Source organism: Protopterus annectens, chromosome 4.part0, assembly GCF_019279795.1.
Source record: "Protopterus annectens isolate FY-2018-M chromosome 4.part0, PAN1.0, whole genome shotgun sequence".
NCBI lineage: Eukaryota > Metazoa > Chordata > Ceratodontiformes > Protopteridae > Protopterus > Protopterus annectens.
The window spans coordinates 1,109,647,590-1,109,673,786 of NC_056733.1; the positions used below are offsets into that span (position 1 = coordinate 1,109,647,590).

Consider the following 26,197-nt stretch of genomic DNA (forward strand, 5'->3'; position numbering starts at 1 on the left):
TTATTTTACATATTCTTCATACTGGCTCTCTGCTGAGCTTAATTACTCACCTGAACCACTCCATACTTCCATCACATTTAATGTCACCCATACTCCTCTTAAAAAGCTATTCAAGTCTCAGTTAATGATCATCAATAATGCCTACATGACTCCTTCAAAAATTGTACCTTACTTTCCAAATATTTCACCTATATGTACTGTATGCTGTGTTCGGGAAGCTGATCTACTACATATTTTCTGGAATTGTAAGTATTCTTATAAAATTTGGATGCATTTAAAAATCTAAGTTACAATCTTTAGGATATCGAGAAGTCTTTAATATAAAGTTCACGACCTTACATATTCCACCTTCCAACTTAACCCCAAAAGACTTGTACATCTTGGTTGCTATCTTTAAGTTTATATAGCTCAAAATTAAACTGCAAAAATATGATGTTGCCTGGCTTTAAAGAAATGGCCATCAAATATATTAGAGTCTACAAACATTTTTTACGACATAAAAAAATTCAGTGACTCAACTAAATATGGAGATAAAAAGTATCAGAACTGAAACACGGCAAAGGTAAAGGTATAAAAATAACAAGCGTTTAATGAAAACAGGTAAGTGCTTTCTCGTCATTAAAAGGAACTTCATCAACTCAACTGAATATTTGTCAAAAAATGTTTGAAATGACACCAACTCTATTTACTGTTGAGTTTTCGCTTCTTTTTCCTCTCCCTTTTAAAAAAAAGTTTCCTCTTCATCATATGAATTTCTTCCTTGCAGCATGCTACTCTGCCAGTAATGTTACCGCTACTACACTAGATAAATACATTTATTGTAGATGATATATATATATATATATATATATATATATATATATATATATAAAATAGTTTATATAGCTATAACTACTTGCTTTGTATTATTAGATTTTTTCTTTCATTTTAGTAGTCTGTTTTATTGAGTCTGTACTCAATATAAAATTTAATAAAAGAATTCAGAATAAAAAAGAAAATTTAAAAGGTGACATGCCTTAAAGCACAACCAGAAAGAAACATGATTTTATTCAAAACAGCAGGACCATGTAGAGCGCCTCAGAAACACCAGTACTGGCAGGGGAACCAGTATTTGGGTTTGCTACATCATACATGTGTACTCTACATTTTTGAAAACAAGTTGTTTTAACTTCAGTAAATTAAATGTGATTAATTCTAAGTATTTTCATGGCTTCAGCATGAAACAATGCATATGCCATATTGGTATGTAAAAATCCAAATCACTTGAAAACATATCCTTAAATGGCACTCATTGTAACTGGCAAAGCCACAAAGGAAAAAAATTCTCATCTGCTGAGGAAAAAGGACACCACTGTACCACTCAAAATATTATAACCAACTCAAAAATCGCTTTCTCTTCGGGAAAGTGGCATTTCCCCACATAATGTGGTACATACTAAAGCAAAATGTACAAGCACTCATGTAAGAAGGCAGTCACTCATTAAATTCAACCAACCTGCCATGACAACTACATAGCACCATATGCATACATGAAAGTGATATATACTGCAATCACAACACTGTCACTGCAGGTACAGACCACCATCTGGAAATCATTCACTTGAGGTTTCTAATCATGTCAAAGTATTCAGTTAGGACTGTTAAAATTTACCCTACAGCTCGGCACTGTGCTTACAAAGTGTTAAAATTGGAGACTATCCCAACTGACTTCCACTGCAGTTTAAACATTATTTTGTCATGCCCCAAAAAACATAATATATCCAGTGACAGAATTTCACACAGCTGACAAAAAACAAACTACACAGTTTTTCACTTTGAAGCCACTCCATATTGCTTGCAGCTTGGTGCATTTCAGACTTTTCACAGCCTTTACAAACAGGACAGCAATGAAAATATACAATTACAATGTCCTTAAAATGCATACAACATTGAAAATATAATGTAAATTATTATATATGCCAGGAATCCATATCAGGGATATATCTCAGAGCTGTAGGACAGGTGGAAACGCTTGCTCACCTTTAACACATTTTCTTCTGTAAATACTATGTAAAACATCTCTTGATAAACAACCCAAAAACGTAATCATGGATTAGCATATAATGCACATCAAAATAAAACAGTCACTGTTCTGTAATGAACTTCACAGAACTGTGTATCACAACGCTGCAATCCCAATCATAGTAAAGAAGTTTTCTTGCCACATCCACAACATTTGCTGCAAATACCAGTTTGATTCAGTTTTACAGTGTACAGTAAATGCTGCATTGCTTCCTCTCCAGTTATAATATATCCTTGCATAAGCAACAGGGGGCACTGACTTACAACAATCTGGTGGTCCTAGACTTATTTTGTGTAGAATATTAGCAGCTAGGTACCTCCAAATCACAAAACATGTTACTTTTAAGGCACAAATACCTTGTGCTATACTGCACCAATCATAATAATACAACTTAAGGAAGTATTAAATGCCAAACTCCCTACAGTTTATCTTACTTTTGTGTGTACATTCAGTCTGGAAAAAGGTGGGTGTAGCATTTATGTTGTAGCTCAGTGTTGTAGCTCTGTGATGACTGATTTACACAAAACAATCAGTGCTACAGGATACTTTCTGGTAGCTGTAGAAACAACATGGATGTTATTTAAACAAACAGTAGTGAACTCAAGGTTGCTCTTAACATCACATCCCTACATCTTGTAATGCACTCTCAAGTAAACATGGCTTCACAGTTCTGTATGCTGTTGGTTTTGATGTTGAAGAGGTTCAGGAAGAAGCCACAAATTAAGAAAAATACTAACAGTCGTTTTAGAATGTGTGTGTGTTTATAACTTATGCACAAAGATCTGCAGACAAAAACAGTCACACCTTAATAAACCATTTGCATATACATGTGACTACACAATCATACTCACACCTCAGTAAATCGATATATGTGTGCGTATATATATATATATATATATATATATATATATATATATATATATATATATATACACACACATACACACACACACGTGTGTGTCTATAATCGGACAAGGAAAGCACACAATGGCACAATATCATAACATACTTAAAGTTGTTTCCATACAAAGATAACCAAGTACATTATACTGAAATAGAGAAAACCCTGGATAAATATACACAATGATGAATAAAAATGTAGTATGGAGCAAAGGTTAAAAAAAAAAAACAGCATGACATACACTTTGACCTAAAGTAAAAACTTCTCTCAAAGGTGACTAAGAGCTTAAGGGTGTGTGAAAAATAAAATGTGAAACCAATTAAAGCCACACACGTAAGACTGATGAAAACATGCACATTTGCATACGTGTTAAATCCAGACTGGGGTACACAATGAACAGCTGGAAACACTATCTCATTCACAGGCCACCATATCGCACCTTTTGAGAGAAACTAATGAAAACATTTACTTCATGCCGAAGTCAGTCCAGTACTCCTAAACTAAATAAATGTCCCATTAAAGAAACCAAGACAGCGAGTTCCACAGCAGCCAAATATTTCCCACCTATGCAGAGTGATAGGTGTTCAGACTGTAAAGCACCTGGAAAACACATAACGTATCCCATAGGAGAGCTGGACACACAGGCACACCTGAGGTCCAGGTGATATCGGATTACAGCTGGACGCATATACACTTCGGAATTTGTGTTAACAGACACACAGTGACACAGGTACATATGGCAGTGACAGCACAACACTGGACAGGAACAAACGCACATAGTTAATAGGTGTGAGAAGAAGGTCCGTAAACTCTCTGCTGTACTTCAGTTACAAGTAATAATGTTGTATTTGTAGTACTTTTCAGGACTGTTCACCGACCACCCCTGTCCCAAGTCCCCCTCAAACTGTCAAAACTCACTTTGCGGGGCGGGGGTTGCATGCTGGAGTCCTTTCCTCCCGGTACGGAGCGCTCTTACATACTCCCTATGACCCGCAGCATACAGGCCCGTGTCCTACTAGCAGGTTTTACTTCTTGTGTTTTCTGTAACTGACTCTACCTCCCTGGGTTCTCTGGGTCACCGGACGGGGCTGAGCGGGGAGGAGACACAAGCACTCAGCCCCACCTACAGGCGGGACGGTAAGCTTCACAGGCAGTGGTGCTGGCGCGCCCCCTATCGGAAGCTGTAACGACTTGACGGCTGCAGGTTGAGCCTACCTACTGGTTTCTTTTTTCACCTTTATTGGCAGACTTCATGAGCAGTTTATAACAGCAGAGGGGGTATAAATGGGAATCTGCATTTAAAATGGATTACATTCATCTACTCCCCCGCCCCACACACTCACAAATACACATAGTGAAAAAAGTTCGGGGTTCGGAACTTAGCTAAGGTAGTTGCACTTATCTAAATTAGAATTCCTAGTGAGATAGTAGCAGAGTTGCGTTTAGGTAGCCAAGAAGTCCGAGATGAGCAAATAAGAACATTAAAAATAAATCACTTTGAACTTGAGACTGCTCATAGGTGGCAACGCGCTTATAGGAAACGCAGTTTCCCTTCTGAAACTGAAACAATTTGCTGATATTAGAATTTAATTTCAAACAAAAAGAAAATGTGTTCCAGTTGCAAAAGAAATATTTGCCCTGCTTAAATCAGATTGCTTTAAATGGCAATCCAATTGGTCTTTTCAAGTGTGTTCCAGTGATGATTGTGCCAAGCTAATTATCAAATTAGAGGTTTAGAATAAAAGTATATGTCAAGTAATATTCTATAAAAATCGAACGCCATTGATCCAATAGTTTTAATAAGCAGTCCAGACTAAGCTTTTCTGTAGTCACTGGATTTCAACAGTCTCTGTGTGTGATATTGTGCTAAAACCACGAGTGTTAAATTATTAATGGAGCACAATATTTATAGTGTTGGGATTTTTATTTTTCAGATCATCCAAATTAATATAAATCCAGTAATTGCAGTAACTACTTAACTGAACAGTGTCGATATTTAGAACATGTTCCTGATTTTCAGCTTTTGTCAGTGATTTTAGTAAGAGGATGTGAGCTACACTTTGCACTCCAAGACAATAGCAATCGAAAAAGTACATGTGGGCAAAAGGTTAAGGAATTTCCAGTTACTCAACAGGGACAGAAAAATGACGAGACCTGAGCTGTATACTAATTGGTGGTACTTGAAGATGCACCTTTACTTAGAACAAAGTTTACCAACTAGAATGAACCACTGAATATCCAAGCTACAACCTGCCACCCCAACTCATCTTATTATGCTGAGAACTCCATGAAAACTGTAAGTTTTAGTACAGTAAATATTTGGTTCAATAGCATATGCTTTGAAATCTTTTTGTATATGCTTTCACTGTGCAGCATTTATAAAGCAAGAATATGTTTGTTCATTTCACACTTTTCACTGTCATGTCTAACTAAAACAGTCATTCTTATGCCTTTTATGGAAGAAAGGATTACATTCATTACTGTCTAAGAGGGTCTATTAAACAAGTAGATGCAATTAGTTTTTTTGAGTAGAATGTTTGGTAGGCAAGAAAATGTGGATATTCTGAAGAATGTCTGGCTTTGCTCGTCATACATCAAAGTAATGTTCCTTTAGGGTCTTTTAACTGGCACAGGTAAAGGTTTGTTTTCTTAACTGTAACTTTCTCAGGTATAACATTTGCCATTGGCAGCCAACATGTGCTAACCTCTGCACTGCTCAATAAATTCATCTCTTTTCCAGGTTCGCATACCAGTTCACTGTGCCTGCATGTGCTGACTTCACCAACCTCCACAGGTAAACTATGATCAATGATCACCATATACAACATAAGTAACAGTCAATTCTCGTAACTTTGGGATCTATTTAGGACTGCTGTTCCTCACACAGGCTTCATCTCCATACACAAAACCTCTGAACAGTACATGTTTATCAAATCTTTGCTTCTGAGCCTACTGTTTGTTTGTTTTTTGCCTACAAATCTAACAAAAATAAGTCTCAGCTTTTGCAGTAAAAGCATGTCTACTGGAAACAGGCCTGTCTTCATCTGAAGAGTAATTCTGTAGCTGAACAAGAATTACACAAAGCTTGTTTCCACTGTGTTATTTTTCATGGTTTTTATCCATTCCTTTAAAGTCTGTACATCCATCTCATTCAGGCCATTAGATAGTGAATTCCACATTTCTTTGTAAATTTTGCAAATTGCACATTTACTCCTTTTGCAGATAGACGTCACAAAAATCCTCCTCATACAACCTGAGACAGTACTCACAAGCCACACCACCTCTCATTACCCCTGGAACCAAACTCCACAGCTCTGCACATGCTCTGTCACACCAACTCTCATTACCCTAGAACCAAACTCTACAGCACTGCACATGCTCTGTCACACCAACTCTCATTACCTCTAGAACCAAACTCCACAGCACTGCACATGCTCTGTCACATCAACTCTCATTACCTCTAGAACCAAACTCCACAGCACTGCACATGCTCTGTCACACCGACTCTCATTACCCCTAGAACCAAACTCCACAGCTCTGCACATGCTCTGTCACACCAACTCTCATTACCCTAGAACCAAACTCCACAGCTCTGCACATGCGCTGTCACACCAACTCTCATTACCCTAGAACCAAACTCCACAGCACTGCACATGCTCTGTCACACCAACTCTCATTACCCCTAGAACCAAACTCCACAGCTCTGCACATGCTTTCTCCTCTCAGGCACCTTTGGCAAGCTCCGCCCATGACATTAAGGAAATTCAAAATGCAACTTGTTCCTACTCAGCAAAAGCTCCTCGTGATCCTGCAGAGTGTTGCTAGCAGCAGATAGGCGAAAAAGAGCGACTGCTAAACTGATTTAAGTATAATTTATTGCTACTACCTTTGCGACTGTCCTTTCTCACCGAAAAGCTAGTTATTTCTGCTGTTTTACCTGTTTAAGCTTGTTTTGCTGTTATTTTTTAAATTGCACTTTAAAGTTTGTCTTTTGTTGTATTTTATCTGTTGAGGCTGCTCACTCAAGTGCGCTAGCCTGTGTTAAGTTATTACTGTGAATTTTCTGCTGTTTGTTTCTTAAAAAAAAAAAAAAAAAATCCTTGTTTCCCGCCTTTCCTGACCTACAATAGTCCCTAATACAGGCATTGCTGTATTCTGGACTTTTGAATAGTTCCTGTGTTGCCCATTTCCTTACTTGGATAGAAGGAAGCTTCTTTGTTCACCAGTGGGAGTGGGGAGCTTTGAGCAGCCTATCCGTCCCTGGAGGAGTGATCTCAGCACAGAATCTGGTAGTTTATTGGCCATTTTGGGCTAATTTCTAGCTCTTTCAAGCCCCCTGTATAAAAACCCGCTTTGGCACATTTTATTTGCTTGTTCCTACTCAACAAAAGCTCCTCGTGGTCCTGCAGAGTGGTGCTAGCAGCAGAGAGGCAAAAAAGAGCGACTGCTAAACTGATTTAAGTATAATTTATTGCTACTACCTTTGCGACCGTCCTTTCTCGCTGAAAAACGAGTTATATCTGCTGTTTTACCTGTTTATGCTTGTTTTACTGTTATTTTTTAAATTGCACTTTAAAGTTTGTCTTTTGTTGTATTTTATCTGTTGAGGCTGCTCACTCAAGTGCGCTAGCCTGTGTTAATCTATCACTGTGAATTTTCTGCTGTTTGTTTCTTAAAAAAAAAAAATATCCTTGTTTCCTGCCTTTCCTGACCTAGAATAGTCCCTAATACAGGCATTGCTGTATTCTGGACTTTAGTATAGTTCCTGTGTTGCCCATTTCCTTACTTGGATAGAAGGATGCTTCTTTGTTCACCAGTGGGAGTGGGGAGCTTTGAGCAGCCTATCTGTCCCTGGAGGAGTGATCAAAGCACAGAATCTGGTAGTTTATTGGGTGTTTTGGGCTAATTTCTAGCTCTTTCAAGTCCCCTGTATAAAAACTTGCTTTAGCGTGGCTTTGAGCGATTGTGCGCATAGCGCCGCATCGGGTTTAAACCATTCCCGGCTCCATAAAGTCTACTCTTCACTTTTTCCATTAGAACTGCTCTATCTCTCAAACTAAACACCCTATTCTCAATCTAAGGCCCTGCACTTGCTCATATAAGCAATTTTACAAGTTAGCACTAGTAAACTAAAAGCACTACATCCTCATATACTCCCTTCTAGTACCTTGTCCCCTATTGGTCCTCTTGATTCAGTGATAAAGTAGTTCCCTATACTATTCTAGCATGTCCAAAGGTCAGTTAATGGCTTTCTCTCCAGTCCAGCTGGTGAATCTGGGAATCTTGAGGCAATGTTACAACTGCCTCATGTACACAGACAACCCTCTCCTCCTCCCAGCAAGTTCAAATATATGTGAGAAATGCAACCATATAGCCAAACTGGAGGCTGAGCTCTCTAAACTCAGAACTGGTGCAACCACTCAGGAGGAGAAGGTACCCTCACAGACCACAAATCCAGTCTCACATAGTCCTACCACAACAGCAAACCAAACACATAAACACACAAAAACATACTCGGAGGCTCTAAATAAAAATCTGCCTAAGCAGCAGAGACCTCCAAAGCAGACATCCAAGCAAACGCTACCCCAAAACAAAACACATGCAACACATAGCTCACAAAGTCAGTGTGCCAAACAGTCACAGCCCTTAAGGCTAAATAACACACCTGATACACTTGTAATAGGTGACTCTATAGTCAGACACACTGACGTCCCGCTCACCAGGCTGAACAAAGAGAAGGTCACAGTGAGCTGCCTGTCGGGCGCTAGGATCCGCCACATAACATAAACACTCAGGTCACTCCAAAGCAAGTACAAATATGACTCAGTCATTGTCCATGCTGGTGTGACTGACCTGAGACGTACCTCCCTGGACTACATGAAAAGAGACATAGAGGAGCTCTCTGATCTTGTAGCCCAGGCCGGTATGACCCTGACCTTAAGCAGCATCTTACCCTCACCTAGAATGTTGCCACAGTATAAAGACGAAATGATCAATTTTAACAATTGGCTAAAATTTTGGTGTCATTCAAAGGGAATCCAGTGTCTGTCAGCCTGGGAAGACATGCTTGACAAGCCACGTTGCTTCGCTAGGGACGGCTTGCACCTGTCACCCCTGGGCTTTCGAATATTGGCAAAGGCTCTTGCCACCCCCATAGTGCCTTTTTTAGGCAATGCTCAAAAGACAAACCCACCTCCATAGACACCACAATGAATAAGAAACTAAGGGTAATGCTGCTCATCGCCATGTTGGTGATGACCAGGTCCAGTATGTTTTCCCCTCTTGTGGGAGTGGTGACTAGTTGTTCCATAGCATTTGCTTGGTCCAGGTAGGCTGTGTGGACTACCTTCCCTTCATCACTGGCCTTGGTGACTATTACAAAGAAGTCGACCAGGTTCAAGAGGCAGGATCTGCCCTTAACAAAGCCAAATTGGGTAGGATCCAGTGTCTGTAGGTCCCCAATGTCTTTGTTTATGAGTTCCATGATGATCCTCTCCATAGCTTTGTAGGCCAGGCTAGTCAGGCTTATGGGGCAATAGTTTCCAGGGTCCGTCCTTTGCCAGAAGTCTAAATCTCAAGATGCATGCACTCAAAGCCCTCCTCAGTATGGGGAACATCGATATCTGTGCAGTGACAGAAACCTGGTTCAACCTTATAACTAGCCAGTTTTCTAGTTTCAGCACTCAAATCTGTTTCTTTGATCTCAGCACTTATTAAGAAAAAAAAAAAATTCATCTGCTTTTACTGTACTTGTGTTTCTACCTTCTTTTTTACTTTTGCATCATCTTAAAAGTACTCAATTGTATTTATTACTGCTTGGTGTAACTCATTCTAAGCCTTTTGGTTTAAACACTTGGGCTTCAGACCAGTTGTTTTGCACTGAGAGGGTTTGTGGTCTGCACTGTAGTGGCAGAACAGGTAGCTTACATCCTTCTAGGTTGGGAACTGCTGATTGAGGGCTCAGTGTCTGTTATTCTAAAAGTGTATTAATTCTGGTTTAAGCACTTGGGCTTTCAGGCCAGTTATTTTACATTAAGAGGGTTCGTGGTCTGCACTCTTGTGGGAGAAGAGGCTGGACTCTGCCCTTCTGAGCTGGGAATTTCTGGTTAAAGGCTTATAGTGCATGCATATCTGAACTGCTTCTTACTGAAGTTGGTGCGCCTTGTTTGCTGTGGCATAGACTGGATTCGGGCCTGCTGGATCTAGCTTTGTTTGTGTAACTTGAGCACTAATCCAGGCATTCTCTAAAGTATTCAATTGTATTTATTACTGCTTGGTAGTAACTTGATTAAAGTGTAGCTATCATTCTAAGTCTTTTGGATTAAGCACTTGGGCTTCAGACCAGTTGTTATACATTAGGAAGGTTTGTGGCATGCACTGTGGTGGCAGGACAGGTAGCTTTCATCCTTCTAAGTTGGGAACTGCTGATTGAGAGCCCAGTGTCTGTTATTCTTAAAGTGTATTAGTTCTGGTTTAAACACTTGGGCTTCAGGCCAGTTATTTTACATTAAGAAGGTTTGTGGTCTGCACTCTTGTGGGAGAAGAGGCTGGACTCTGCCCTTCTGAGCTGGGAATTTCTGGTTAAAGGTTTATAGTGCCTGAATATTTGAACTGTATCTTACTGAAATTGGTACACCTTGTTTGCTGTGGCATAGACTAGATCCAGGCCTGCTGAATCTAGCTTTGTTTATATGCTTGTTGTTTGTTTGCTTGTTATTTCCTGAACGCTAATTCCACCTAATACGCGGCTTCTCAGCTTCTGTGGATCACTAGTGATATCTGCATTGCTTACTGTACTTATTTCCTTGTTTCACTTGAAAGAAAGTTACTGTTTGTCGTTTTGCATTTAAGTTACCTGTAACACATTGCACTTAAGTTACCTGGCACTTGCTCACTAAAGCAATTATATAAGTCTGCACTAAAAATTAAAAGCACTACACCCTCACTCCCCACTCGCCCTGGTTTTCAATTATTAAGGAATTCCCAATATTATTCTAGCATGTCCAAAGGTGAGTTGTCAATCTCCTCTCCGGTCCAGCTGGTGAATCTGGGAATCTTGAGGCAATGTTACAACTGCCTCATGTACACAGACAACCCTCTCCTCCTCCCAACAAATTCCAACACATGTGAGAGATGCAACCATATAGCCAAACTGGAGGCTAAGCTCTCTCAACTCAGTACTGGCATAACCAGTCAGGAGGAGAAGGAAACCACACTCACTACAATTCCAGTCTCACATAGACCTACCACGACAGCAAACCAAACACATAATCACACAAAAACATACTCAGAGGCTCTAAATAAAGATCTGCCAAAGCAGCAGAGACCTCCAAAGCAGACACCCAAGCAGCCGCTACCCCAAAACAAAACACATGCAACGCATAGCTCACAAAGCCAGTGTGCCGAACAGTCACAGCCCTTAAGACTAAACAACACACCTGATACACTTGTAGTAGGTGACTCTATCATCAGGCACACTGACGTCCCGCTCACCAGGCTGAACAAGGAGAGGGTCATGGTGAGCAGCCTGTCGGGCGCTAGGATCCACCACATAACACAAGCACTCAGGTCACTCCAAGGCAAGTACAAATATGACTCAGTCATTGTCCATGCTGGTGTGAATGACCTGAGACGTACCTCCCTGGACTACATGAAAAGAGACATAAAGGAGCTCTCTGAGCATGTAGCCCAGGCGGTATGACCCTGACCTTGAGTAGCATCTTACCCTCACCAAGAATGATGCCACAATATGAAGACAAGATGATCAATTTCAACAATTGGCTTAAGTACTGGTGTCATTCAAAGGGGATCCAATGCCTGTCAGCTTGGGATGATATGCTCGACAAGCCACGATGTTTCGCTAGGGACAGCTTGCACCTGTCACCCCTGGGCTTTCGGATATTGGCAAAGGCTCTTGCTACCCCCATTGTGCCTTTTTTAGGCAAGGCTCAAAAGACAAACCCACCTCCATAGGTATCACAAGGGATAAGAGACTAAGAGTAATGCTACTCAACGCCAGAAGTCTAAACCTCAAGATGCACGCACTCGAAACTCTCCTTAGCATGGAGAACATCGATATCTGTGCAGTAACAGAAACCTGGTTCAGGGCTCCCAAGAGCACCGCAGCACTACCAGGTTATACCTCATACCATGCTTTTCGGCCCCAAAACTTGGACCAAACCACAAAAGGAGGGGGGAGTATCGATATTCATCAAAGATACCCACACCTCCAGGTTGGTGGCAAAGCACGAAGCATCAGAGACTATCCATGTGCAACTAACAGTGGGTAAAACTGCCTTCCAGTTTATAGCCTGCTACAGACCACCCTCCCAAACCCAGGAACCCCACTCGGCCTTCCTGAGAACACTGGAAAATATGAAGGTCTCTCCAAACACCATTATATTGGGCGACTTCAACTACCCAAACATAGACTGGGAGCATTACTCTAGCTCCAACACCCTAGCCCAAAGGTTCCTAGAATTTATAAACTCAAATGCTATGGAACAACTTGTTACCACTCCCACAAGAGGGGAAAACATACTGGACCTGATCATCACCAACATGGGGACTCTTTGCTCCAGACCAGAAGTGTATCCCTCACTGGTAAGATCAGACCATAAACTAATCTCACTGGATATTCACATCCCAATCCCACCCCCTGCCCAGAAAACCACAGTGAAAAACTTCTCTAAAGCAAATTTCACACTCCTCAAAACTGAGGTGGAATCCTTCAAAGCCCCCAGGCCTGTGGAAAATACGGCCCAGACCGCAGAATCCTTTATAAACGCATTCTATGAACACCTTCAGGAATGCATGGATCATGCAATCCCAAATAAAACCAAGACCCAATCCTCCAAAGGCAGACGTCCTGTCTGGTGGACCCCAGCCATAAACAAACTATACAATAGAAGGAGGAAGCTACTAAATGATAGAGAAAAATCCCAAAAAGGGAAGGCATCACTGATCAGTATTAGCAAAAAACTACGGGCACGCATAAAATTGTCTAAGGCCAGCTTCGAGAAAAATTTCACAGGACACTAAGGATAATCACAAGGCTTTCTTTAGTTATGTTAGGAACCTGGGTGGTAATTCCCAGATATGCTCAGAATTAATCCAAAATGACAAAAAATACACCGAACCCACAGACATTGCCAATATCCTAGCTGACAGGTTCAGCGCAAACTTCTGCCCCCCCTCCCCACCAAAAGGGCAAATATCTATCCCAGCAGAGTGCTGCCCCTGACATCTCAGATGCTCAGGTAAGAGCTGCCCTCTCCAAAGCAAAAAACACAGCATCAATGGGACCAGACGGTGTCCCGGGCTGCGTCCTACATGAACTCCAAGAAGAGCTAAACCCAAACATAAAACTACTGTTCAATCTCAGCCTTACTACAGGATATGTGCCCAAAGAGTGGCGTCCAGCAACAGTGGTCCCTCTCCATAAAGGTGGTGCCTCAACGGATCCTGGAAACTATCGCCCATAAGCCTGACTAGCTTGGTCTGCAAAGCTATGGAAAGGATCATCATGGACCTCATAAATAAAGATATTGGGGACCTACAAACACTGGATCCTACCCAGTTCGGCTTTGTTAAGGGCAGATCCTGCCTCTTAAACCTGGTTGATTTCTTTGAAACAGTCACCAAGGCCATTGACGAGGGGAAGGTGGTCCACACAGCCTACCTGGACCTCAAAAGCCTTCGATACAATACCCCACTCGGGCATTATAGATAAGCTCATCAGCTTAAATATAAACCCCTATGTCACTAGATGGATTGCTAATTGGCTCAAGGACAGAACCCACATGGTTAGAATTGCTGGAGCCATGTCAGACTCCAAACCAGTTACAAGTGGTGTCCCACAAGGCTCAGTCCTGGGACCTCTCTTGTTCGGTATATATTTCTCGGAGGTACAGGCCAACACGGAAGGACTGTGGCTGACCAAGTTCGCAGATGACTGCAAACTGGGCGCCATAATCGACTCTCCAGCCGACACAAGCATCCTCCAAAAGGGCCTCATAGAAACAGACAACTGGTGCCAGAGCCATGGCCTCAAGCTAAATGCCAAAAAGTGTATAGTCATCCCCTTTGGCAAAAACAAAGTGCTACAAATTACCACATAGGTGGTAATCCATTAAGTACAGTAGAAGTAATTAGGGACCTGGGGACCCAAGTTGATAGCAATCTCTCATTTGACAACCACGTGGCCAAACTGGTTAGAAAAACATTTTATATAGCCCACCTAATCATGAAGGGATTCACATCTAGATCAGGGGACATCATCGTGCCTCTTTACTCATCCCTCATCAGGCCCATAATTGAGTACAATGCCCCTTTTGGGATGTACCTTACCAGACACCTGCAGCAACTGGAAAGACCCCAAAAGTACCTCACCAAGAGGATCAAAGGGCTCAAACAGATGCCATATACTGCCCGGTTAAAGAAACTCCAGCTCTACTCAGTGGCATACCGCCTGTTCAGAGGCGATCTGTGCCTGACGTATAAAGCCATGTCCAACCCGGAATTAATGGACATGCTGCACCTCAGAAAATCCATATCCCATCAAGCTACGCGCTCGAGAGACTTGAACCTCAGCACTGAAATAAATAGGACATGCTGGAGGGACAGATTCATAACCCAGAGGCTCCCTTCACTCTGGAATAAAATCCCAGTCCAGGTTAGGCAGAGTCCCTCATTGACTCTCTTCAAGAGGAATCTTGATGAGTGGATGGGAGATCATAGGTTTACCCCGGGTATCACTTCTGTGTCACTGTTAGACAGAGGCACAGTATACTAACCTCGAAAAAGGGCATAGCAGAATAAATTTAAAATGGGTGGCGAAAGCCAAACACATTCTGGCTAGGCTTATAAATGCCCTAGGGCAGATAGCCTAGTATGAACCTATGAACCTATGAAGGCTCCAGAGAGCACCCCAGCACTACCAGGTTATACCTCATATCATGCTTTTTGGCTCCAAAACTCGGACAGAACCATAAAAGGAGGGGGAGTATCCATATTCATCAAAGATACCCACACCTCCAGGTTAGTGGCGTTGCACGAGGCATCAGAGACCATCCATGTGCAACTAACAGTGGGCAAAACTGCCTTTCAGTTTGTAGCATGTTACAGACCACCCTCTCAAAATCAGGAATCCCACTCAGCTTTCCTGAGTTCACTGGAGAATATGAAGATCTCTCCAAACACCATTATATTGGGTGACTTCAACTACCCAAACATAGACTGGGAGCACTACTCAAGCCCCAACATCCTAGCCCAAAGGTTCCTAGAATTTATAAACTCAAATGCTATGGAACAACTAGTCACCACTCCCACAAGAGGGGAAAACATACTGGACCTGGTCATCACCAACATGGGAACTCTATGCTCCATACCAGAGGTATACCCCTCATTGGTAAGATCGGACCATAAATTAATCTCACTGGATATCCACATCCCGGCCCACCCTAGCCCAGAAAACCACAGTGAAAAACTTCACAAAAGCGAACTTCACACTTCTCAAAACCGAGGTGGAATCCTTCATGGCCCCCAGGACAGTGGAAACTACGGCCCAAACTGCAGAATCCTTTATAAATGCATTCTATGGACACCTCCAGGAATGCATGGAGCATGCTATCCCAAACAAAACCAAGACCCAATCTTCCAAAGGCAGGCGTCCAGTCTGGTGGACCCCAGCCATAAATAAGCTGTACAACAGAAGGAGGAAGCTACTACATGAGCTGCCTTTTGTCCAGTTTTGTGAGGTTTCAGCCAGTAACTAGTAGTTTATTGGTCGTTTTGGGCCAGTTTCTAGCTTTTTCCAGCCCCCTGGTATAAAACTTTCAGCTTGTACCTACTCAGCACAGACTCCACGTGGGCCAGCAGAGTAATCCAGGCTGCAGAGAGCTGAATAAGCGACTTTTCTTGATACTAAGTATATTTTTTGTTGCTTTCCACATCTGAATACCTAGCAACTGTATTTCGCCTGCCTTTCTGTTACATTGAAGCTGTTTTTACTGCATTTAACTTAATATTGCACTTGGAATCCTTGTTTGTTACTATTTGACTGTATTTGTAGCAAATTCTTCTGTGTAAGCTGTAGTAGCTGATTCATAGCATTTATAAGTGTTTGCTGTACCTGTTTCTGCCTGTTTTGTGGAAAAAAAAAAAAAAAAAAAAGAAAAAAATATCTCTTGTTTTTCCTGCTTTACTAGTTTAGTCCAGTTTCAGAGTTGCTGATTCCTGGGCTTTGGTTGTAGTTCCTGTGTACTGTTTCCTTGCCTTATTTGGGGGAAGGGAAGCTACCTTGCTTTCCTGCTTTACTAGTTTAGTCCAGTTTCAGAGTTGCTGATTCCTGGGCTTTGGTTGTAGTTCCTGTGTACTGTTTCCTTGCCTTATTTAGGGGAAGGGAAGCTACCTTGCTTACCAGTGGGAGTGGGAAGCATTGAGCTGCCTTTTGTCCAGTTTTGTGAGGTTTCAGCCAGTAACTAGTAGTTTATTGGTCGTTTTGGGCCAGTTTCTAGCTTTTTCCAGCCCCCTGGTATAAAACGTTCAGCTTGTACCTACTCAGCACAGACTCCACGTGGGCCAGCAGAGTAATCCAGGCTACAGAGAGCTGAATAAGCGACTTTTCTTGATACTAAGTATATTTTTGTTGCTTTCCACATCTGAATACCTAGCAACTGTATTTCGCCTGCCTTTCTGTTACATTCAAGCTGTGTTTACTGCATTTAACTTAATATTGCACTTGGAATCCTTGTTTGTTACTATTTGACTGTATTTGTAGCAAATTCTTCTGTGTAAGGTGTAGTAGCTGATTCATAGCATTTATAAGTGTTTGCTGTACCTGTTTCTGCCTGTTTTGTGGAAAAAAAACAAAAAGAAAAATATCCCTTGTTTTCCTGCTTTACTAGTTTAGTCCAGTTTCAGAGTTGCTGATTCCTGGGCTTTGGTTGTAGTTCCTGTGTACTGTTTGCTTGCCTTATTTGCGGGAAGGGAAGCTACCTTGCTTTCCTGCTTTACTAGTTTAGTCCAGTTTCAGAGTTGCTGATTCCTGGGCTTTGGTTGTAGTTCCTGTGTACTGTTTCCTTGCCTTATTTGGGGAAGGAAGCTACCTTGCTTACCAGTGGGAGTGGGAAGCATTGAGCTGCCTTTGTCCAGTTTTGTGAGGTTTCAGCCAGTACCTAGTTGTTTATTGGTCGTTTTGGGCCAGTTCCTAGCTTTTTCCACCCCCCTGGTATAAAGCGCGCTAAACGCTAAGCGATTTAGAGCGATTTAGCGGAGCTGCCACTGTTGCACACTAGGGCAGTGCCGGTTAAGCGGGTTTAAACTATTCGGCTACCTAAAGTCCACTCTTCAAATTTCCCTTAAAACTACCTTCCTCGAACTATACTACTGATCAAATCAGCGTATCCTATAACTAAAAGATCAACTCTACTTGACTCCAAGTAGACTATTCTCTATCTATTAAACCTAGCACTTGCTCCTACAGTACTTATTACCTTGATACGGCACTCTTGTCATAGATAGTACCCCAAAAGGCAACCCCCATTTCTCGGTCACCCACGTCCCCGAATCTTTTTAAAGTTTTTGTCTACCCTTCTAGCATGTCGAGGGATCAGTTGCTAGTGTCCTCTCCTGCTCAGCTGGTGAACCTGGGAATATTGAGGCAATGTTTCAATTGCCTCATGTACACAGACAACCCTTTCCTCCTCCCACAAAACACAAATACATGCGAGAGATGCAACTATACGGCCAAACTGGAGGCTGAGCTCTCTCAACATAGGACTGGCAAGACCAGTCAGGAGGAGAAGGTTACCACACACACTATAGACCCAGACTCACATAGTACCATTACAACCTCAAATCATACACATAAACACACAAAGACATACTCGGAGGCTCTGACCAAAAATCTACCAAAACAGCAGAGGCCACCAAAGCAGACACCCAAACAACCACCACCACAGAACACAACACCCGCAACACATAGACCTCACAGTCAGAGTGTCAAACAGTCACAGCCCTTAAGGCCAAACACAATGCCAGACACACTAGTCATTGGTGACTCCATAGTCAGACACACTGATGTCCCGCTCACCAGACTGAGTAAGGAGAAGGTCACAGTAAGCTGCCTGTCGGGCGCTAGAATCCGCCACATAACGCAAGCACTCAGGTCTCTCAACAGCAGGTACAAATATGACTCAGTCATTGTCCACGCCGGTGTAAACGACCTGAGACGTACCTCCTTGGACTACATGAAAAGAGACATTGAGGAGCTCTCTGATTATGTAGCCCAGGCAGGTATGACCCTGACCTTGAGCAGTATCCTACCTTCACCAAGAATGATGCCACAATACAGAGATAAGATGATCAGCTTTAACAATTGGCTTAAACACTGGTGTCATTCAAAGGGATCCAGTATCTGTCTGCCTGGGATGACATGCTGGACAAGCCACGCTGTCATGAGGGACGGCTTGCACCTGTCACCCTGGGATTCTGGATATTGGCAAAGGCTCTTGCCACCCCCATAGTGCCTTTTTAGGCAAGGCTCAAATTCTAAACCTACCACCCTAGAACACAAAAAGGAAAAACTAAGGGTAATGCTGCTCAATGCCAGAAGTCTAAATCTCAAAATGCACGCACTCGAGGCCCTTCTCAGTATGGAGAACATCGATGTCTGTGCTGTGACAGAAACCTGGTTCAAGGCTCCTGAGAGCACCCCAGCGCTATCAGGTTTTACCTCATATCATGCGTTCCGCCCCAAAATCCGGACAATACCAAGAAAGGATGGGGGTATCCATATTCATCAAGGACACCCACACCTCAAGACTGGTGGCAACGCGATGCATCGGAGACCATCCAGGTGCAATTAACCATAGGCAAGACTGCTCTGCAAATTGTAGCATGTTACAGGCCACCCTCACAAACTCAGGAAACTCACATGGCCTTCCTGAAAACACTAGAGGGATAAATGTATCACCAAACACCATCATACTAGGTGACTTCAATTACCCTAATATAGACTGGGAACACTACTCAAGCCCAAAGACCCTAGCCCAAAAGTTCCTGGAATTCATAAACTCAAATGCCATGGAACAACTAGTCACCATCCCCACAAGAGGAGATAACATACTTGATCTCATCATCACGAACATGGGAGCACAATGTTCAACACCGAAGTATACCCCTCACTGGTGAGATCAGATCACAAACTAATCTCACTGGAGGTCCTCATCCCACCCCACCTGAAATAAAAAGACCACAGTAAAGAACTTCTCAAAAGCCGACTTCACACTTCTAAAGACTAGTGTGGTCTCCTTTCAGGCCCCCGAGCCGGCGGAAAACAATACTCAAGCCGCTGAATCACTTACAAACGCCTTCTACCAGCACCTGCAGGACTGCATGGATAAGGCAATCCCAAGCAAAACAAAGACTCTTTGTACCAAAGGCAAGCGTCCAGTCTGGTGGACCCCAGCCATAAACAAACTCTACAACAAAAGGAGGAAGCTACTACAAGATAGAGCAAAATCCTTAAAAGGTAAGACACCCTTGATCACTATAAGTAAAAAACTAAGAGCTCTCATAAAATCATTAAAAAGCAAATTTCGAGAGAAAAATAGCTAAAGACTCAAAAGACAATCATAAGGCCTTCTTTAGCTATGTTAGAAACCTAGGAGGAAACTCCCAGATATGCTCAGAACTAGTTCAAAATGATGTGAAGATTACTGATCCTACGGACATTGCCAACATACTGGCTGGCAGGTTCAGTGCAAACTTCTCCCCCCCCAAAGGAGGGATAACTATACCAAATGAGTGCAGCCCCCCAAACATCTCCAGCGCCCAAGTGAGAACTGCTCTCTCCAAAGCAAAAAACACAGCATCCATGGGACCCGATGGTGTCCCCGGCTGTGTGCTCCACGAACTCAATGAGGAATTAAACCCACAGCTAGGACAGCTGTTTAATCAAAGTCTTACCTCTGGATACGCACCCAGGAGTGGCGCACTGCAACTGTGGTCCCACTTCACAAAGGCGGTGCCTCCACAGACCCTGGAAATTACCGCCCATTAGCTTGACAAGCCTTATCTGCAAAGCCATGGAGAGGATCATAATGGACCTCATAAATAAAGACATAGGAATTTGCAGACTTTGGATCCAACCCAGTTTGGCTTTGTCAAAGGCAGATCATGCCTTTTAAACTTGGTTGACTTTTTGAAACAGTCACCAAAGCCATTGATGAGGGAAAGGCAGTCCATACAGCCTACCTCGATCTGGCTAAGGCCTTCGATACAATACCCCACTCGGGTATCATTGAAAAACTCATCAGCTTAAATGTTAACCCATACATCACAAGATGGGTTGCAAACTGGCTGAGTGACAGAACCCACAGGGTCAGAGTTGCTGGCGCCATGTCAGACTCAAAGCCTGTCACAAGTGGTGTCCCACAGGGCTCAGTCCTGGGCCCACTCTTGTTTGGCATCTACTTTTCCGAGTACAAGCAAACACAGGAGGGTTATGGCTGACAAAGTTTGCAGATGACTGCAAACTGGGCCATAGTAGAAAACACATCTGACACAGATATCCTTCAGAAGGGTCTCACAGAAATGGATAACTGGTGCCAGAGCCACGGCCTAAAGTTAAATGCCAAAAGATGCATAGTCATACCCTTCGGGAAAAACAAGGTTACCCCTAGCTACCAAATAGGTGGCAATCCACTGAGCACAGAAGAAGTTATCAGGGACCTGGGGACCCAGGTTGATAGTAGTCTGTCATTCGACACCCATGTAGCTAAAGTAGTTAGGAAGTCCTTCTACATTGCCCACCTTATCATGAAGGGATTCTCATCTAGATCAAGGGAGGTCATAGTCTCCCTTTACTCATCACTCATCAGACCAATGATTGAGTACAATGCCCCATTCGAATGTATCTGACCCGACACTTGCAGCAGCTGGAGAGGCCACAAAAGTTCCTCACCAAAAGGATAAAGGGTCTCAAAAATCTGTCCTATGCTGCCCGACTGAAAGAACTCCAGCTCTATTCAGTCGCCACGCTTGCTCAGAGGTGACCTTTGCCTAACATACAAGGCCATGTCAAACCCAGATTTGATGAATATGCTTCACCTCAAAAAATCTAGATCCATCAGAGCCACAAGGGCGGGAGACTTAAACCTCAACATGGCTATTAATAGGACGTGCTGGAGGGATAGATTCATCACCCAAAGACTCCCTATGCTGTGGAACAAAATCCCGGTACATGTGAGGCAGAGCACCTCGCTGGCCTTGTTCAAGAGAAATCTTGACCAATGGATGGGAGATCGCAGATATACCCCAGGAATTACCTCAGTGTCACTGCTCGACAGAGGCACAGCAAAATAATGGGTATAGTTCCCCATACTAAAGGGGTGGCGTAAGCCACAAATCAATAGGCTAGGCTTATAAATGCCCTCGGGCAGATAGCCTAGTATGAACCTATGAACCTATGAACCTATGAACCTATGATAGAGCAAAATCCCTAAAAGGGAAGGCATCTCTGATCAGTACTAGCAAAAAACTACGATCCCTCATGAAATCCTCCAAGGCCAGCTTCAAGAGAAAAATTGCACAGGACTCTAAAGAAAATCACAAGGCTTTCTTTAGTTATGTTAGGAACCTGGGTGGCAACTCCCAGATATGCTCAGAGTTGATCCAAAATGACAAAAAATACACTGAACCCACAGACATTGCCAACATCCTGGCAGACAGATTCAGTGCAAACTCCCGCCCCCAAAAGAGCAAATAACTATCCCAGCAGAGTGCAGCCTCCCTAACATCTCAGATGCTCAGGTGAAAGCCGCCCTCTCCAAAGCAAAAAACACAGCATCAATGGGACCTGATGGTGTCCCGGGTTGCGTCCTACATGAACTCCAAGAAGAGCTAAACCCTCACGTAAAGCTGCTGTTCAATCTCAGCCTTACTACAGGATATGTACCCAAAGAATGGCGTACAGCGACAGTGGTCACACTCCACAAAGGTGGTGCCTCTACGGACCCTGGAAACTATCGCCCCATAAGCCTGACTAGCCTGGCCTACAAAGCTATGGAGAGGATCATCATGGAACTCATAAACAAAGACATTGGGGACCTACAGACACTGGATCCTACCCAATTCGGCTTTGTTAAGGGCAGATCCTGCCTCTTGAACCTGGTTGACTTCTTTGGAACAGTCACCAAGGCCATTGATGAAGGGAAGGTAGTCCACACAGCCTACCTGGACCTCGCAAAATCCTTCGACACAATACCCCACTCAGGCATCATAGATAAGCTCTCCAGTTTAAATATAAACCCCTATGTCATAAGATGGGTTGCAAACTGGCTCAAAGACAGAACACACATGGTCAGAATTGTTGGAGCCATGTCAGACTCGAAACCAGTTACAAGTGGCGTCCCACAAGGCTCAGTCCTGGGACCTCTCTTTTTCGGTATATATTTTTTCTGAAGTACAGGCTAACACAGGAGGACTGTGGCTGACCAAGTTCGCAGACGACTGCAAACTGGGTGCCATAATTGACTCTCCAGCTGACACAAGCATCCTCCAAAAGGGTCTCACAGAGACAGATAACCGGTGCCAGAGCCATGGCCTAAAGCTAAATGCCAAAAAGTGTATAGTCATACCCTTTGGCAAAAACAGTGCCCACAAATTACCACATAGGTGGTAATCCATTAAGCACGGAAGAAGTAATTAGGGACCTGGGGACCCAAGTTGATAGTAATCTCTACTTTGACAACCACATTGACAAAGTGGTTAGAAAGACCTTCTATATAGCCCACCTTATCATGAAAGGATTCACATCTAGATCAAGGGAGGTCATAGTGCCCCTTTATTCATCCCTCATCAGGCCCATAATAGAATACAATGCCCCATTTGGGATGTACCTTACCCGACACCTGCAGCAACTAGAAAGACCCCAAAAGTACCTCACAAAGAGGATCAAGGGACTCAAACAGATGCCATATGCTGCTCTGTTAAAGAAACTCCAGCTCTACTCAGTAGCATACCACCTACTTAGAGGCGAGCTATGCCTGACGTATAAAGCTATGTCAGACCCGGACTTAATGGACATGCTCCACCTCAGAAAATCCAAATCCCTTAGAGCTACGTGCTCGAGGGACTTGAACCTCAGCACAGAAATAAATAGGACATGCTGGAGGGACAGATTCATAACCCAGAGGCTCCCTTCGCTCTGGAATAGAATCCCAGTCCATGTTAGGCAGAGCCCCTCACTGACTCTCTTCAAGAGGAATCTTGACGAGTGGATGGGAGATCGTAGGTTTACCCCGGGGATTACTTCTGTGTCACTACTAGACAGAGGCACAGTAAACTAACCCAAAAAAAGGGCACAGTAAACTCAATTCAAAGGGTGGCAACAGCCAAACACACTCTGGCTAGGCTTGTAAATGCCCTAGGGCAGATAGCCTAGTATGAACCTATGAACCTATGAAAGTGCTTCTTCATCCATGCCTTTCTGAGTCTCTTCATCTTTCTTAAGACTCACTAAAGACTGACCCATTTCAGAAACTAATGTATATGTTGTACATTACTCTCCGCTTGATTGTACATTGCACTGTGCTTAAATGTATATATATATATATATATATATATATATATACACACAGTTTTTTCTATTTCATTAGTTGGAACTATTGTGTTATTGCTTACATTTCTGTATTTTTTGTTTATGAAATGTTTTGGATTTCATGTTGGCTGAGCCTGAAATTGAAAAGAAAAACAAAAAAACAAAAGCACCAAACCCAAAGGATGTACAAGACAAAAATTCACAAAATAACATCCATAGAAGGTACTCCAGTCAAGGAAATATTTATTTAGCACTTTCGTCCAAAGACTTCATCAGAAAGAAATGAAAAAATGTCAACCAACCTGATATTCTGTTTTACATACTCAGTTAAAATATTGATTGAACAATCAAACAATTAAAAATCTAAAAACTTTAGCAAAACAACTATTAAAGCAACATTATACAATATGACACCTCTACTTATAAAAAGCACCTAATACATGATCTTTGCTCTGAGAGTGTTTATGGAGAAGTACAGAGAATGTCGGAAGGAGTTGCATTGTGTTTTTGTAGACTTAGAGAAAGCATATGACAGGGTGCCTAGAGAGGAGTTGTGGTATTGTATGAGGAAGTCAGGTGTGTCAGAAAAGTATGTAAGAGTGGTACAGGATATGTACGAGGGTAGTGTGACAGCGGTTATGTCTGCGGTGGGAGTGACGGATGCGTTTAAGGTGGAGGTGGGGTTACATCAAGGATCAGCTCTGAGCCCTTTCTTATTTGCAATGGAGATGGACAGGTTGACAGACGAGATCAGACAGGAGTCCCCGTGGACTATGATGTTTGCAGATGACATTGTGATCTGTAGTGCGAGTAGGGGACAGGTGGAGGAGACCCTGGAGAGATGGAGATATGCTCTAGAGAGAAGAGGAATGAAGGTGAGCAGGACTAAGACAGAATATATGTGTGTGAATGAGAGGGAGGATAGAAGAATGGTGAGGATGCAAGGAGTAGAGGTGGCGAAGGTGGATGAGTTTAAATACTTGGGGTCAATAGTTCAGAGTAACGATGAGTGTGGAAGAGAGGTGAAGAGAGAGTGCAGGCAGGATGGAGTGGGTGGAGAAGAGTGTCAGGAGTGATTTGTGACAGACGAGTACCTGCAAGAGTGAAAGGGAAGGTCTACAAGTAGGTAATGAGACCAGCTATGTTATATGGGTTGGAGACAGTGACATTGACAAAAAAGCAGCAGTTTGAGCTGGATGTGGCAGAATTAAAGATGTTAGGATTTGCACTGGGTGTGACGAGGGTGGACAGGATTAGGAATAAGTATATTAGAGGGTCAGCCCAGGTTGGAAGGTTTGGAGACAAAGCCAGAGAGGCATGATTACGTTGGTTTGGACATGTGCTGAGGAGGGATGCTGAGTATATTGGGAAAAAGATGCTAAGGATGAAGCTACCAGGTAACAGGAAAAGAGGAAGGCCTAAGGTTTATGGATGTGGTGAGAGAGGACATGCAGGTAGTTGGGGTGACAGAGCAAGATGCAGAGGACAGGAAGAAATGGAAACAGGTGATCTGCTGTGGCGACCCCTAACGGGAACAGTCGAAAGAAGATGATGATGACAAATGCTGTCATTTATTCCAGGATGCTTATCTGCTTGTAACCTAAGCTCCCAAAACGTTTGTCTCCTTAAAAGCAATTTTTCTATAATTAAGTGCTTTTTATATGTGTCATATTGTGTAATGTTGCTTAAAAAGCTGTTTTGCTGAAGTTTTTAGATGTCTCTAGTGCTGTACAAGGGCATTAGTGTGGGGGCTGTTACTTCTTCTGTCCCTCCTAAAATTATACTGGCCCACCAGGGATAACCTGGTTAGCAAAACAGAAATAAACATTAATAAAATTGCTTCCAAGATCACAAGCCTTGCCTCCTGTGCTCATTTTGTACCACAACTGGATTCCAGCTCTGTGCACTATAAATTATTTGCTTTAAGTACTTTATTCACTAGTTAACATACAGTACTTAGTGTCTATGGTTTAGTGAGACAGGATCATAGGTAGTTACTAGGCTAATGGCCCTAGGGCCCTTACAGGCCTAGCCAAGTTCTACCCTTATTTTCACGATCAGCACTTATTGCCCCTGTCCAAGAGGGATGCAGGTTGAAGCCCTGGGGTGAATTTACAGTTACCCATACAATCGTTCAGTTTGCATTTGAAGAGGGCCAATAAGGTACTCTGTTTGGAATGAAGTGGGAGTCTGTTCCAAAGGTGTGGTAACTTCTGAGAGACAAATCTGTCCCTCCAGCAGGTTCTATTAATGTCACATACCAGGTTAAGGTCTTTAGAGCGTGTAACCTGTGTACCATTTCTTCTTCTTGTTCTTCTTCTTTCGGCTGCCCCCATTATGGGTTGCCACAGCAGAGCATCTGTTTCCATTTCTTTCTGTTCCCTGCATCTTGCTGTGTCACACCAACCACCTGCATGTCCTCTCTCACCACATCCATAAACCTTATCTTAGGCCTTCCTCTTTTCCTCTTACCTGGCAGCTTCATCCTTAGCATCTTTTTCCCAGTATACTCTGCATCCCTCCTCAGCACATGTCCAAACCAACATAATCTTGCCTCTCTGGCTTTGTCTCCAAACCTTTCAACCTGGGCTGGCTCTCTAATATACTAATTCCTAATCCTGTCCACCCT

At 42.9% G+C, this 26,197-nt stretch overlaps 1 protein-coding gene across 1 annotated transcript in view; it reads right to left on the reverse strand.

Annotated features, from left to right (window-relative positions):
* The window catches only part of LOC122800420 (F-BAR and double SH3 domains protein 2-like), a 940,373-nt gene extending 936,300 nt beyond the window's left edge, over window positions 1-4,073 (reverse strand). The window contains exon 1 of the mRNA XM_044069867.1: window positions 3,882-4,073. Coding sequence (XP_043925802.1) covers window positions 3,882-3,902 — 21 coding nt within the window. The 5' untranslated portion in view covers window positions 3,903-4,073. The remainder of the gene's footprint in view (window positions 1-3,881) is intronic.
* Between the last annotated feature and the right edge of the window lie 22,124 nt (window positions 4,074-26,197).